The 15033-nt window shown below is 39.5% G+C and overlaps 1 protein-coding gene across 3 annotated transcripts in view; it reads right to left on the reverse strand.

The window, feature by feature from the left end:
* Window positions 1–15033, reverse strand: part of STK32C (serine/threonine kinase 32C) — a 239376-nt gene that overhangs the window by 100823 nt on the left and 123520 nt on the right. The window contains exon 1 of one of the 3 annotated variants that reach the window (XM_075216054.1): window positions 3484–3502. The exons of the other annotated variants lie outside the window; for them this stretch is intronic. Coding sequence (XP_075072155.1) covers window position 3484 — 1 coding nt within the window. The 5' untranslated portion in view covers window positions 3485–3502. Of the gene's footprint in view, window positions 1–3483; window positions 3503–15033 lie in introns of those variants that run through there. 3 annotated transcript variants of the gene reach the window in all.

The following is a 15033-nucleotide window of genomic DNA, read 5'->3' on the forward strand; positions in this document are numbered from 1 at the left end:
TAATCAGGTTGTATACTAAAAATCAACTTAAAGTTCATTCTAACCCTAGGCACAATCGGGAATCATGATACTGATCCATACATTATATAGAAGCCTTAATAAATCGGAGCTCGGTAAAATCATTTTTCTATTACATCTTGTGTATCAGTTGTCATTCTCATTAATGCTAAAATAAAACCTTCAATTTCACATTTTTATTATTATTTGAGTTTTTGACAACATAAGGCTTCTGTAAAAAAAAATTTACAAGATTATTTCAAGCTTACCAAATACTCAGTGGACTTTATGATTTTGACGATAAAGATGAAATTACATTTGAGAATACTAGCATTAAAATGCATAATGTAATAATAATCGCCCATTCTTAATTTAAAATGGATTGTTTTCTTTGTCTGAGTCATGAGAAGCACTTATTTCTTTAGTAGGTGACATTAAGTAATGGAAAGAAACGTACAAATAAGCAACATGAATTATTTATGTATTTATTATTATTATTATTATTATTATTATTATTATTATTAATAATAATAACACTTATGTATATAGCGCCAGCAAACTCTTCATTACTTTGAATTTAAACTACAATGTTTGCACCAAGACTACCTCTGTCAATAGCACCAGCAGAACATGCATTTCTTTACATCCATTGCTAGAGACAAGGGAATTCAGTATATCACACAGGTTTTAAATACATGTTGGACTTTTATTTTAAATATGACATGTATGTTTTTAAAAAACCAAAAACAAAACCTGACTTCTAATAACCAAATATTTGAATACATTTCAGACAAATGCTCAATACCATATGTGCATAAGAAGAAAGAGCAAAAAAAAATAACTTCTACACGTCTTCAAGTCAGAATCTTGGCATTCAGTGGAAACATATGACAATTATACAATGTATAAATGAAGTGTATAACCTTGAGAGCATAGCAACAGTGTCCAATGACACAACTGATCAATATGGAATGATGTAGGTGTCCGTAGCTAGAAGCTTAAAGACATAAACATAATGTTATGCAAAGACATTTCTGTGAGCTGAAAGTAGGCAGTAATTTGTCAGGCACCTTCCCTGCACTTCCGCTGTGTGCCAGGGACGGGCGCCCGTCTCCTCTGCCGGCAGGCAACAGGTCGCTCTCTCTATCTCCTTGTCCGGCGTCCTGCGGGCGCATGTGCATTAGGTGCTGTGTCCCGTTTCTAGGCAACAGGATGCTCTCTAGCTTGATTGTCGGTGGTCACTGATGTTCTAACCACTGAATCCCACCTGATGTATCAGGTTTCATTGTTTGCAATAAATAGGACGCTCTGGCATCACTAGTATTAGGTCAAATCCTAACTTCAGCACCTTCTTCACTTGTTCCACTCTCCTGCATTCTGTCCCTACTCCTAGTGTGTTTTGGCTCGGGACACGGATTGCCTCCTGACCTACCCTTCTGAATTGTGATTGGGCGTCTGTTTTGATCGCTCTGGTACTGACACCTGGCTTACTCCGACCACTCTTTGGATCTTCCTTTTGTACCCCTCTCCCCGGGTGGTTCTGACCCAAATTGTTTGACTACTCCTATTTTCACCTGCTGCTTCGGAGAATCACGACCTGCGCACCCTTGGCAGCTAAGCCTATACTCCCTTGCGGGGGTCCTTAGTGAATACCAGGGGTACATTACACTCAGCGCCTCCTTACTTAGTTGTGCTAATTCCAGTAAGCGGAACCATCCGATTCGCAGTTTGTACCATAATAATTTACCAAAAATATATGAATATAAGTATACTTACATGTGCATATACATTATAGTTTTATCCCAATTAAGGACTTATAAAACAAAAAAACAACAGTTGCACATCTCCTTTGATCATCGTCATGGTCCATCAGCCTAGTTCATGGGCTCTACCATTGTAGTTTTGAAAGTGAGACTCAAAAGCAAATTTCATGTGAAAGTGAAAACATCACCACAGGGCAAGACCTAGGGTTAGATTTACAAAGAATCCTGTTTGGTGGCGGTTTGAAACTGCCACCCATCGCCGGTGGTTTAGTGGTTCAAACCGCATTTACTTTAAAATGACTGGCGATGTATGGCGGATTGAAAAAGATAAACCGCCGTCGGTTTGAATGAAACCGCCATCAAAACCGCCATCCAAAAGACAGGACAGGACAGTTTTAATACCTGCTTCAGAATGGCTGGATAGCTTAAACATGCTGTTTAAACTATTTCGCCATTCAGAACATAAGAGAAGGCACCACTGACATATAAATTATGTTGGCAATCATTATTTATTGATTAAGGGGCAAAATTAATTAAATATTAACTTATGAGGGAATAAAAAAAAATTCATTATATTAAGGGGATACAATTATTTAATTATTATATTATTTGGACAATATGTAATGACAAATTGTGCAACATAAATAATTATATCCACCATTAACAATCAGTTAATAATATTATATATTCACATTTTCTACATAATATAATGCTATAATAGTGTCCCTTTAAAAAAAATGTAAAAAAACATTTTCTCATAAATTAATATTACATTTATTTTGTCCCTTTATCAATAAATACTGATTTTGCAAATAATTATAATATCAGTGGTGCTTTCTCTTATGTTCTGAATGGCAAAATAGCTCAAACATCATGTTGTTTGATCAATCTCACCATTCACAACCATCTCTTTCATTTTGGCCGTTTGGATGGCTGTTTTGCGGCGGTTTTGAAAACCCCAGCTTAGTAAATCCGGCTGTTTGTATGTTCATCATTGTTAAAATCGGGGTGGCGGTTTGTAAATTAGTGGTTTTGAAAAATGTCATTTCTGGCCGTTTTGACGGCGGTTTGGGGTTTAGTAAATCCGGCAGTTTCAAGCCCGCCGGAAAATTAGCCGAAAAGTGGCGGTTTGAGCAATCCGCCCTTTAGTAAATCTAGCACCTACTGTCCTGTACAGCCCAATAGCACACACATCTCCATCTTGTCCAATTTTAAATCTTTAATCCAATAAGCTTGAATTTGAAATGTAAGTGGATGGAATTGTTAAAACAGTCGAAGTCGTGGTATAGATAAATGTATATCTATAGGTTGTCTATATCTATATCTACATATCTATATCTACATATCTATATCTACATATCTATACCTACATACCTATATCTACATATCTATATCTACATATCTATGTCTACATATCTATATCTACATACCTATACCTACATATCTATATGTAAATATATATATCTTTCTCTCTCTTTATTTATATATATATATATATATATAGTTAAAAATACTACATAGACAGAGAAATCCATTTTTTTAGCACAGGAAAAACCATATATCTTCTTATCCCATGGGGAATTGTGAAAAAAAAAGAGTGGAATTGAACATTTCAATCTCTCCGGCAGGCAAGTTATATTGTCAGGCCTTTTCTAACAATTTCCACAGCAGAAACCTTTGTTTAGAATAGAGAGACGTGAGGATCATAGATTTCAGTACTCACTCCAGGGATCCCTTTAACAGCTCCATACCTGGGCGAATGCATGATCTCAGCCAAGTGTTTAAAGCAGATATCCTGTACATGAAAGGAATGTTAGCAAAAGTGAAAATATTAACTGCTTGTTAGTGTATTTAAGGAAACATGTACCCTAATTACAAAGTGGCTTTGTTTTCACTTTATTTATTTTAAATATTAAAAATTTTTGAAGCGTGTGACAATATATTAAGAGTGCAGATAAATAAAGTATGAAAAGATGTAGAACTAAGTCCGATCTCCAAAACTTTTATTAAAATAAGCTGCTTGGTCTTACTTCAATCTCTGCTTTTAATTAAATCGTATTACGTTACAGCTACTGTACTCTTGCACCTGACCCTCATTATTGCACTAGGTGAATGATGGGCCAGTACTTATACACAAACAAAACATACCTAGCGAATGATACAGTCCTTTATTACATCATTAGATTGAGCAAAACATTGTTTGACTTTGGGTGCACATACAGATTGGTGCTGGTAAGGTATGAATGCCAGGCTTGCTTAGAAGTCCAAGTCCAGTACTAAATAAGATCATAAAAGTCAATTATAAATTGTAATAAAAACATACAAAAAGCACAGTGGAATTAGTAGTTACAATGTAAAGCACCAGTTATGCTGGATAATTAGTAGCTTGCAGTAGTAAGCTTGCTCACATGTTTTTCCAATATGATCAATAGGTATACACAGTAGAAAATTTGGGAGGGTTAGATCCATTTTAACCACATATTAATCCATTCTCCTCCATCTAACTGGGACCCAAAAAGGCACGGGCTTATCAAAAAGTGACGGTGCTGTCAATCAAATGTGGGTAGGGTGGGGTGGGACTTATTTTATCCCAATTTTGCCATTTAAAATATTGGGAGCTAAGCAATCGAATCTCACTAGCACTGCCGGACAAATCCACACACTAATGCCAATTAGCCACTGATAAGAAACCAGAGCACCCAGAGGAAAGCCCTTGTTTACAAACATACAAACTACATGCATATGGCTGTATGGTCGGATCATAACCCAAGGACTTTATATACCATGGGCAGCACGGTGGCTTAGTGGTTAGCACTTCTGCCTTACAGCACTGGGGTCATGAGTTCAATTCCCGACCATGGTCTTATCTGTGAGGAGTTTGTATGTTCTCCCTGTGTTTGCATGGGTTTCCTCCGGTTGCTCCGGTTTCCTCCCACACTCCATAAACATACTGGTAGGTTAATTGGCTGCTAACAAATTGACCTTAGTCTGTCTGTATGTGTCTGTGTGTGTGTGTGTGTGTTAGGGAATTTAGACTGTAAGCCCCAATGGTGCAGGGACTGATGTGAATGAGTTCTCTGTACAGCACTGCGGAATTAGTGGCAATATAAAAATAAATGATGATGAGGACACCACAATGCCACCATTGGTAAACATTTTCTTTAATGCTTCAAATACAACAATGCGGATTTATATGGGGAGGTCCTATATTAAAATATTGGTTACACAAAACAAAGCTGGAATGAAGACAAAAACAGAATTACAGTGTGATTTGTGATACATTATAGGAAGTTTATCTCTCATCAGTCAACAATGGGCTTCTACAGCTCAGAGATGACTAATGATCCACTCATGTCTGTTCTAAGCCTGCTTCCATTACACGTTTCCACCCTCTGTGTGGTACTTGTGTTTCTGAGTCAATCTAATCAGATCTTGCTGTATCCTCACAGAAACCCTCAGCTGCCTTACAAACCTCATGTATTGTTTTCACGTCTGCGAGCGCTTTAATCATACTGAACGATCTTCCCTCAGTCCTTGTTATTTGTACTGAACAGGGATCAATATTAAAAATCTTCTTAACCCAACAGACGGAGAAGTGCTGACATGTTGCTTATTTTATTAACGCTATATGGCTCCACGGAGGTATGTAAGGCTCGCTGGTGGTAGTGGAGAGGTAGGTTCCATGTACGTGGTATTTATTTTGCCATTACCATAATTACATTTTCAACGTACATAAAAAAATAATCTTATTTTCAGCTGGAATACACAATGTTGATCTTTTTCCAAACAACTGTTGACTGCGTGTTTCATTTTTGCCACAAAGGGACGCTGATACCAACTTGTGTTTGTGTGCTTTGTGTGCCACGCTACGCAAAGCGCGCAGCAATTGATTTTGAGCGCACACTTTCCATTTTTGCTCTACATCCCAATTTAAAATTTGCGTGTATAATAATAATTATGGGGATATTTGGATAATATACTACCCTTGTCTGATTAATACATTCATTATCAATTGGGCAACAGTGCTCCAGATAATGTTATAATGGGAATATGTGCCTAGTTAATCCTTATTAAAATGTAATAATAATGAATATATTTATATTTATTTTATATGTATATATTGTATGTTTGCCAGCAACTTTTTATAATACATTATTAGAAGCTTAACTGTATCTGGATTTCTCTCTGCATACGGAATCCTGTGGATGTTTATCTTTCATTGTTAAAAGGTTAATTGTCATAGTGGGGATTATCTAATGCACTAAACACAAACTTAGAGCATCAATATACTGCAAATAAGATAATATCCTATTTGCCGTATTCCAACCAGCCTTACACAACGATTTGTCTCCCCGCTCCCAACCGCACTCCCGATCGCAGCTGGCTTTAGCTCTTGAAGTGCCAACAGATGTGAAATTAAGCCCCCCAGCTGTTTCTAACTACTTCTCCAATGGATACTGGTTTCAACCTCTTTCAGGGACAGGTGCCTTCTTGGTTAGCAATTCCTCTCCGCTTTGTTTCACTTGCTCTATGTTTGGTTATGCGTGCTTAATATATTGGTTAATTACTGCTGAGTTCTCCATCTCCACAGCAGCACCTCTCACTGTTCTATAGCAGGGCAGGGAATGGAGGGGGGGGGGGGCACAGAAGAGATGTTTACTATTAGCAGGCCAGATGGACTGATTAACATGCTAAATGGCCAGACTTGTCAAATCCTATCTCAAGCCAACCGAGAGGCAAAGGGAAAGTTTTGAATTTCTCCTTAGGCTTTGAAAAGCCTTCATTTAACAACAGACTACAGGCCTGAGTCATTAAGGCAGCACACTGAGCGCATTGTGTGTTCTTATTAAACTGCACGTTGCTCTGCATAAGTCAACAAGGAACAGATCTCTAGATACTAGGTGATGACTACAGGTGTAGGTTCACTCTGCTCTACTAGACCAGAGACTGCAGGATACGTACAATACCTATGTGGAATATAAAATCTCAATAGAACGCATAGAAAAAAAAAAAATATTCAATTAATGTTATCTGTCAATATTATAGTCATTTATGATTATACATGGAATTTACTATTTTTAAATGTTTTTCTTTTCTTGAAAAACATTTATTAGGGTGTACTTAATGTAAGCTGTACATAACAGACATTTTTTCAGTTGCTCTTGATTGCACACACATGTTATAGCATGCATACGATACTGACATAACTAGGACTCAGGATTAGACCTCTAGCTGGTGCAAGAGATACGGCAGAAAACCAGCGTACTTCTGTCTGCGGGAAGCTTCACTTGGACGTGGCAGCACCGGAACTCCCTTACTGTACATTGCCAACGTACATCCACCCATTTCCCTTGCCCAGAATCATAGGCTGTAGTAAGTGTCGTTTGCGCACGTAGATGACTTGGACGTGGCTGCATTCTGTTGCGTATTGTCCGGTTCTGAGCATGTGCAGAGTGATTTTTGCAGCTGACATTCCTTAAATAAAATCACATTTTGAAGCACTATAATTCAGGTTAGGGATTCACTAAGAACATGGACAAGTTCCTGATGGCGGTGTTGGGGGCCTGACTTCCACTACTTCCGAGAACCTGTAAAAATCAAATCCTTTCGTGGGGTGAAAGAGGTTCTGTGCTCCCCTCAAGTCCCAAGAAATGTGTGTTCCCAACCTCTGGAATCTCACTAAAATCATTTGGTTCCCAAATAATGTGCACCAAGCTTGTCATCAGCAAGGATTGTCCTAATCTATTCAACTCCGCCTATCATAAAACCAGGTGCAATCCTGCACGAAAATCGTATGATATTATAATAAATCACTGGCTCTGGGGAAATCTGTTCACTTATGGTACTCACTAGTAAATGGTGAGTTCCATTGTTCACTAGAATATGTGCATGTCTCTTTATCTCATACTTGCCAACGCTCTCGGAATGTTCGGGAAACTCCCGAATTCCGGGTAGACCTCTGGACTCTTACATCTGCCCACTTCCGAGTGAAGTGGGCAGAATTAGAGGGAATGGCGTCATTTTGGCCCCACTGTAAAATGATGCATTCGCATCATTACATCACGGAGGTGGGGCCAAAAATGACACAATTTGTTAAGCCCCACCCCCTCTGCCTATATCCAGGAACTCCAGGAGAGGCACTTGAAAAAGTGGTGAAGTATGCTTTATCTACCATGTTCAAGTTATGTACAATAATCATTGAACACATTTTTCTAAATTAATGTCCCTCAATTAATAACTTCAAATGTACTTTTACTTTATTTGTCCTAAAGCATGTATTAAAGTTGATTTTAACCTATACTGTATACTTGTGTATTAGAGATTTCAGCTGACCTGTGTGAAATAGGTTTGAGCTCTCACATAGGTGTCCTTCACTATACAGTGCAGGGGAACTTGGCAGAGAACAAAAACAACTGCAGCTTTTTACTTTGTTGCAACAATGTTGCAGCTCTTGGCAGAACTGTGAATCCTTAAGAGGGTATTCAATTGTCAGCGAGGTTTTTTTTTTGACCGTGTTAAGTCATTTTAACGCTGATTTCCTAACATTTTCGAGCGGGTTAACTTTACCCGCAATTCAATTCCATTTTTAACGCTACTTTTTTTTCATCAAACGGTCCTCTCGCGCTCCAGGTGAAGGTCTATTGAAAGTATAGGGTGTGCGAGAGGCAGCCGCGTTAAAAGCTATTCAATTGTTTTTTAACGCAGCAGGTAAAACAGGAAAATATGCTGTTTTATCTCACACCTCCTTGGGGTGTGTTAAAAATAAAAAACCTCTGAAAAGTATTTGAAATCAAGTAATAATGTGAAAAAAAAGTTAAAATTATGTTTATCACTAATGCCTAACATGAAAAAGTTGATTTTCTTGTGAAAAAATAATGAAATAAAATAAACATAAATAAAATCACTCATTAATTATATTTATGTATGTTTTTGGTACAAATATGAATGTAGTAATGTGTTTCGACATGGTATAGATGATTGTATGGTAAAAAATAGTTTAATTAAAAAATATGCTAAAGAAAGTACTGTAATATAGATAATATGTGTAATGCAATCTTATGTATGGAAATGTATGCAAAACCTTTTTTTTGTGTTATACATAACAGCGTTAAAACTTCCCTTCACTGCCCTAAAATCTCGCAAACACAATTTTTAACACGTGGGGCAGCGTTCCCTCTTTTTTCAATTGAATTACACGAGTTTTCCCGCTGCACTAACTCAAAACGGTCGCTATTGTCGCCAAAAACCCGCGGGAGATTATTTTTTTTTGTTTTACAACTCGCTAACAATTGAATACCCCCCCTTAGTACTGCACAGAGTATGTGCTGAAATGTAATGGGCTTTGTAACCATAACCCAGAAGAAAAATGAATACTTTTTCTAGTCAAATGGGTAAAATAGAGTTGCAAATATGGACACTTCCTTTAGAAATAAGCGTCACACTATAGACCAAAAATATATAGATATCTTAATGTATGAAATTACTATCAGCCCCCCTTATGCAAAAGCATGATTCACTATATCGGCCATTCTTGCAGCTGCCATACCGAGGGCATTAATATCCCATAAGTGTTTATTTGTTGATTTGCAACACTCTCATTGAGGCTTTGGTAAGAGAGTTCATTGCACAGGAAATTACTATGTGGGCTGCAATCAAAGCATTTCATGTAGGACTGTGCTTAATTGACTAAATCAAAGTCATCTTATGTATTACAGTCGTGCTATGTGACTCATGTAGAATGGTCCATTGTGTTGTCCATGACATCGCATAAGCAAGAGACGAAGGAAGACAAGCAGCCTTGGCTACTATACAGGAAGGAATAAAGGAAAGGGGGTTAGAACAGCAGTCGTCCAAAGAGCATCGCTGCAAGAATAAACCTGCAGGAATCTATTCAAAGTCAAAGAAATGAGCCTACAGTCTCATCATATGCCCACCGCTTCTATTCTACCCCATGGCACCGGGTACAGCGCCAGTAGGTGCAGTGACTCATGCTGCAGATGTTGTTTCACATAAGCTTCCAGGATGTCTTGTATATTGTAATACTCCAGTTATGTTCTGTAAGGGTCCGCTGTTCCTTCAATCCCCTGAGTCAGTTTACCAGCACACAATCTGCTTGCAAGTAATTACCTTAATACTTGATGTCTTTTGTTAACCCTTCCAATACGTTACTCTTGTTTACACATTTGTATTATGTAATGTGTGGGCAGTAATTGTTCACATAGAATAGTAGAATTAGCGCTTGTTTGTGATTTTTTTGTCCACACTGGTATGAGTCCTTAAAGGAAAATCCACCCAAATTTAAAATTAAAGCCCCCTAAGTAATCTAAACGGCAGAGACCTGATTCTGTGATCCGTACCCTACCATATAATCAGGGCCGGTGCTAGGGTTTTCGGCGCCCTAGGCAAAACACCCCCCTCCTTCCTGCCCCGCCCCCCCCCCCCCCCCCCCCCGACGAACACAATAAATAAATAAATAAATAATTAAATAAATGATTAGATTTTATTTACCTGGTCTGTAGATGCAGGGGGGGGGGGGCTCTTCAAACCTCTTCTCTTCTCTTTTCTTTTCTTTTTTTCTCTTCTCTTCACTTCTTTTCTTTCATTCCTATGGCTGCTCCTCGCCTTCTTCACACAGGAGGCGGAGTGATGCATGCTGGGAGAGGAGGGGTCGTCTGGAAAGAACTTTATTCACACTGTCTGTCACTGACAGACAGTGTGATAATACAGCAGGCGCCGCCGGGTAAAGACCTGTCACCTGATCACTGACGTCAGTGATCAGGTGTGCGATGCGCCGGGCAGCCCGGGCGCATCAGAATGAATTATTCACAGTGACGGCGGACATTGAAAAAACAGCGGCGGCGGGGCTATCTTCCACTTCTCTCCGCTGACTAGATTTTCAAATCTAGTCAGCGGCAGCGGCGCCCTGCAGGTCCCGGCGCCCTAGGCAACTGCCTAAGGTTGCCTAATGGGAGCGCCGGGCCTGCATATAATCCATATAATGTATCATGCTACAACTCGAAAAATATCAAATTTTTACTTAAAATAAGCGAAATATAGTGTAATAATAGGTGAAATGGTGTGAGTTAAAACGCTGGATGCGCTGCTGCTTTACAACTAATATTATAGAGAATGACAATATTGGATAAGACAGAAATATAGTGCTAAATTATCCTGAGAATACCTAAATATATATTCTCATATGTTCAGTAAGGTCCTATATATAGCTATTCCTGATAAAGATCTCTCCCATATTGCCTCTCTTACTACATCCCCTCTATATAACTAATTAATGTTATATGCTGCTATATAGGCATTATTAGTGAGGACAGAATCTTCCTCCAAATGTTAGCTTCCCTATACTATAGTAATCTTAGCCTCATTCCTTATTCTAGGGCATTTTATCAGCATTGCAACAATCAGGGATTCAGACTTAATTTAAACGATTAAATTAAGTATTGCAAGCATCCAGAGAACCGCCAACGCGCGTTTCGCTGTGCTATTTCAAGGACTACCTAGTCCTTGAAAAGTCCTTAATTGTTTAATAAGAGTCCGAATCCCTGGGTACAGCTAGAGAATCTACTCAATATGCTACTAGTTATATACACTCACAAGTAGAGTGTATCTAGCCAACAGTTACATATAGTATAGGATCTACTTTTGCACATTTAACCCCCCCATTCTAAAAGGCAACAACGGCACACCTATAGTTTAAAGTGCATCTGTAGCTTACATACAATGCAGGAAGAGCATTCACTCGGAGCATTGTGCATTTTTAAACAACTTTTATACTGAACATGAGAAAAAAACAGAAACCAAAAAATATTAGATTCAGGGCCTCATTAATCAAGGCTTGCAAACCAAACGTAACTGTATTCAACCAGAAGCAGATCTGTCATAACGTCTCTTGTTGAATACAGGTCTAGGTACGCTCTGCATATACGGCACGTGCCGTATTGAGGAGGACACAACACACTGCAGAATATGAACAACACATAAGTGCAATATAAACTGGTAAAAGGCTATTAGACTACATTATATAACAGGGGTTTACCTGGGCTTTCTTACAGTATATTTCCAGAACAGGGGCTGACAGTGCTTCCTGTGATGAGAGAGGTGCTTAATTAATGAGCTATAATAATATAAAATCAAAATAAAATGACTGTAGCTGTGGAACAAAAGAATGAGCAGCTGACAGACAGTTGATTCTCCAAGGAGCCATTAAGCAAGCGCAGTAGTATTCTCAAACCTGGTTATGATTTCACCTTCAACCTATGTAACTTATTCCTTTGCTACAAATAAAGGTTTTTGTTTTTATCCAACCTGCCGTCGGCATATCTGCCCCATCTCGTCTGCAATGTTCTTGTTTCCTTGGATCCTCCGCTAACGGTTTTATTCCCTGCAGCACTTAAGAAGAGCAGCAAGTGGACTGCGGAGTTACTTGGTGGATACTGAGCAGCCCGGGGACTCGGCAGCAGAGTAAGTGGTAAATCCGGGAGAAGTTGTTGGTTAATAAATAAAATGTCAGTAACACTGGGTGTGCATTACAGGTCGGAGCACTCACTGGGCCTGATGCAGAGTTCAACTTATGCCAATTTGTGTAGCGTAAGTAGTGCAATTCACGCTATGCATGCACCGCTGGTGGATCCAGGGGGGTGGGGGGCGACCGGGGCAATAGACACCCACAAGCAGCAATCTTTATACCATTAAATTATTAAATTGCGGCTGAGAGGTCCGGTCAACGGGAAGGAGGGGCGGTGCACTGGAGCTATCTCTCTTCCCCCAACATTCCCACCCACGATACAAATCTGTCCCTGGGCTGGACAGCAGGAATGTTCTGGACTGTCCCACTGAAATCAGGACAGTTGGGAGATACACCAAATAGGGACCGCTTGTGGGTTTGTTTCAAGCAAGTGTGAACGGGGGTTTCTGCATCTACCTGGGTCTGAAGACCTGGGAATTAGACCCGGGAGTTTTGCAGGATTATTTCCAGGTCCGTCCCGGTAAGCCGCTAGTGTGAATGGTGCGACCTGGGATTTTCAACCCGGGTCTCACAGAAAGGAGTTGATTGGGGGGATCAGGGACGCTGGAACATCAAATCAAAGCTCCTCTCACCAAATCAAAGCTCCTCTTGTGATGACCCACACTTATTGCCAGGGCAGACCCGGGTTCAGTATGAACGGGGTCTGATGAGCTGGGATGCTCTGTGACAAGGCGATATCCCAGGTTCAAACACCCAGGATACTGCCGGACAGCAGTGCGAACGAAGTATAAAGATTTGCAACACTGGTTGAAACTGTGTTCATTACTCTGCATCTGACCCGGGATTTTGGTGTGAAAGGGGTATTAGTGTTTTAAAATCAGCATTTTAATTGTTGGGGTTACCTTTAACATCAACCCACTGGATGTTATATTAATACTATATACTGTTCAACAAACGGTAATGAATAATCTATAAGAACACATGGCAAGCTTTAACCATCATTTTTTATTTTCTACTAAATCATCAGAATTTTATTTATTTACCAAATGTTAACATTTTCCCCACAGAGCCGCTCGTACACTAAGAACTGTTTTCAGGCAGCAACAATATATTTGTACATGTTTCAGGAACTAATAAGCACTGGAGATATTTGAGATAAAGGTGTAAGCGTGGGTGGAAATATTTTTCTAAACACAGCAGGCTGTGTAGCACTCTGCAGTCAGCCTCTTTATGTACATACACAGTGGTAGGTTCATTTACACAAACACATGCTTGTAAAAACGGCCATGAGTATAGAGTGAAAGTTACAGCACTTGTGGTCTAAATAAAAAAATTTTGGTGAATGCCGTACGAGGTGGCTGACCATCAGCAGGTGTAATCCTCAGGGGTAGATTTACCAAGTGTTCTAAAAAGGAAAAGTGGAGATGTTGCCTATAGCAACCAATCAGATTCTATCTATCATTTATCTAGTGCATTCTAGAAAATGACAGCTAGAATATGATTGGTTGCAATGGGCAACATCACAAGTTTTCCATTATAGAAGCTTTAGCAAATCTACCCTGAAGACTAAACGGGACAAACGCTAGATTTTTAAAGGGGAGTTTCCGAATTTTTCCAAAGACAATGAGGTAGCTTTGAATGTGTACGTGTGTGTGTATATATATGGATGTACTTAAATAGGTCCATATAAATATATATTTATATTTATCTGGGTGTGTGTATATGTGTGTGTATATATAATCTCAGTGCCCTAAGAGAAGTTTTAATAAAGATTGTACACAATGTGTATATCCATTAATAAATACACTGTGCCCCTCATGCCACTCTGTGCCCCTGCATCACACTCCTCCCCTGGCATCACCCCCCCCACCCCCCACCTGCATCACACTCCTCCCGTTGCATCACCCCCCCCCCCCCCCTACCTGCATCAAACACTCCCCGAGCGTCACACACTCTCACCTCATCTAACAGCCGGCGCAGCACTGGCTGTCTGTTCCTTTGAAGAGCTGCTCCGTTTTGACAGTGCTAGAATATACAGTAGAGATGAAAGGGCTCGGTTCCCACGAGATCCAAATCCATCCGAATATCGCCTATCCGAGTACCGAGCCGAGCAGGCTCGGTACTCTCCTGCCCATTCGGAATCGAAATCGAGGCAAAACGTCATTGTGGCGTTTTCGTATTTCGGAGCTCGGTTCTCGCGAGATTTAAAAAGCATAAATACCCGCCTACACAGCAATCCATCAACATTTGACAGAGGGAGAGAGCAGGGTTAGGTCACAGGCTGTATTAGAGCAGGGACAGAGCAATAATTGTACACCTTATTCTTTCTATTATTATTTCAATTCTGATACCAATTGTATTGTTAGAGCAGAAAGAGAGGAGGATAGAGGAGGCTTTTTTTTGGAATATTTTGCACTACAAGTGCTTTGGTGTGTCCCATATTCCCCAGTGTGAAACACTAATTTTACTGGCTGTCAAGAGTCATATTTGTCAGCAGTATCTAATACAATATTTTACACTACAAGTGCTTTGGGGTGTCCCATATTCCCCAATGTTTAACAGTAATTTTTCGGGCTGTCAAAAGTCATATTTGTCAGCAGTATCTAATACAATATTTTGCACTACAAGTGCTTTGGTGTGTCCCATATTCCCCAGTGTGAAACACTAATTTTACTGGCTGTCAAAAGTCATATTTGTCAGCAGTATCTAATACAATATTTTACACTACAAGTGCTTTGGGGTGTCCCATATTCCCCAGTGTTTTACAGTAATTTTTCGGGCTGTCAAAAGTCA

Source organism: Mixophyes fleayi, chromosome 6 (genome assembly GCF_038048845.1).
Source record: "Mixophyes fleayi isolate aMixFle1 chromosome 6, aMixFle1.hap1, whole genome shotgun sequence".
NCBI classification, from domain to species: domain Eukaryota; kingdom Metazoa; phylum Chordata; class Amphibia; order Anura; family Limnodynastidae; genus Mixophyes; species Mixophyes fleayi.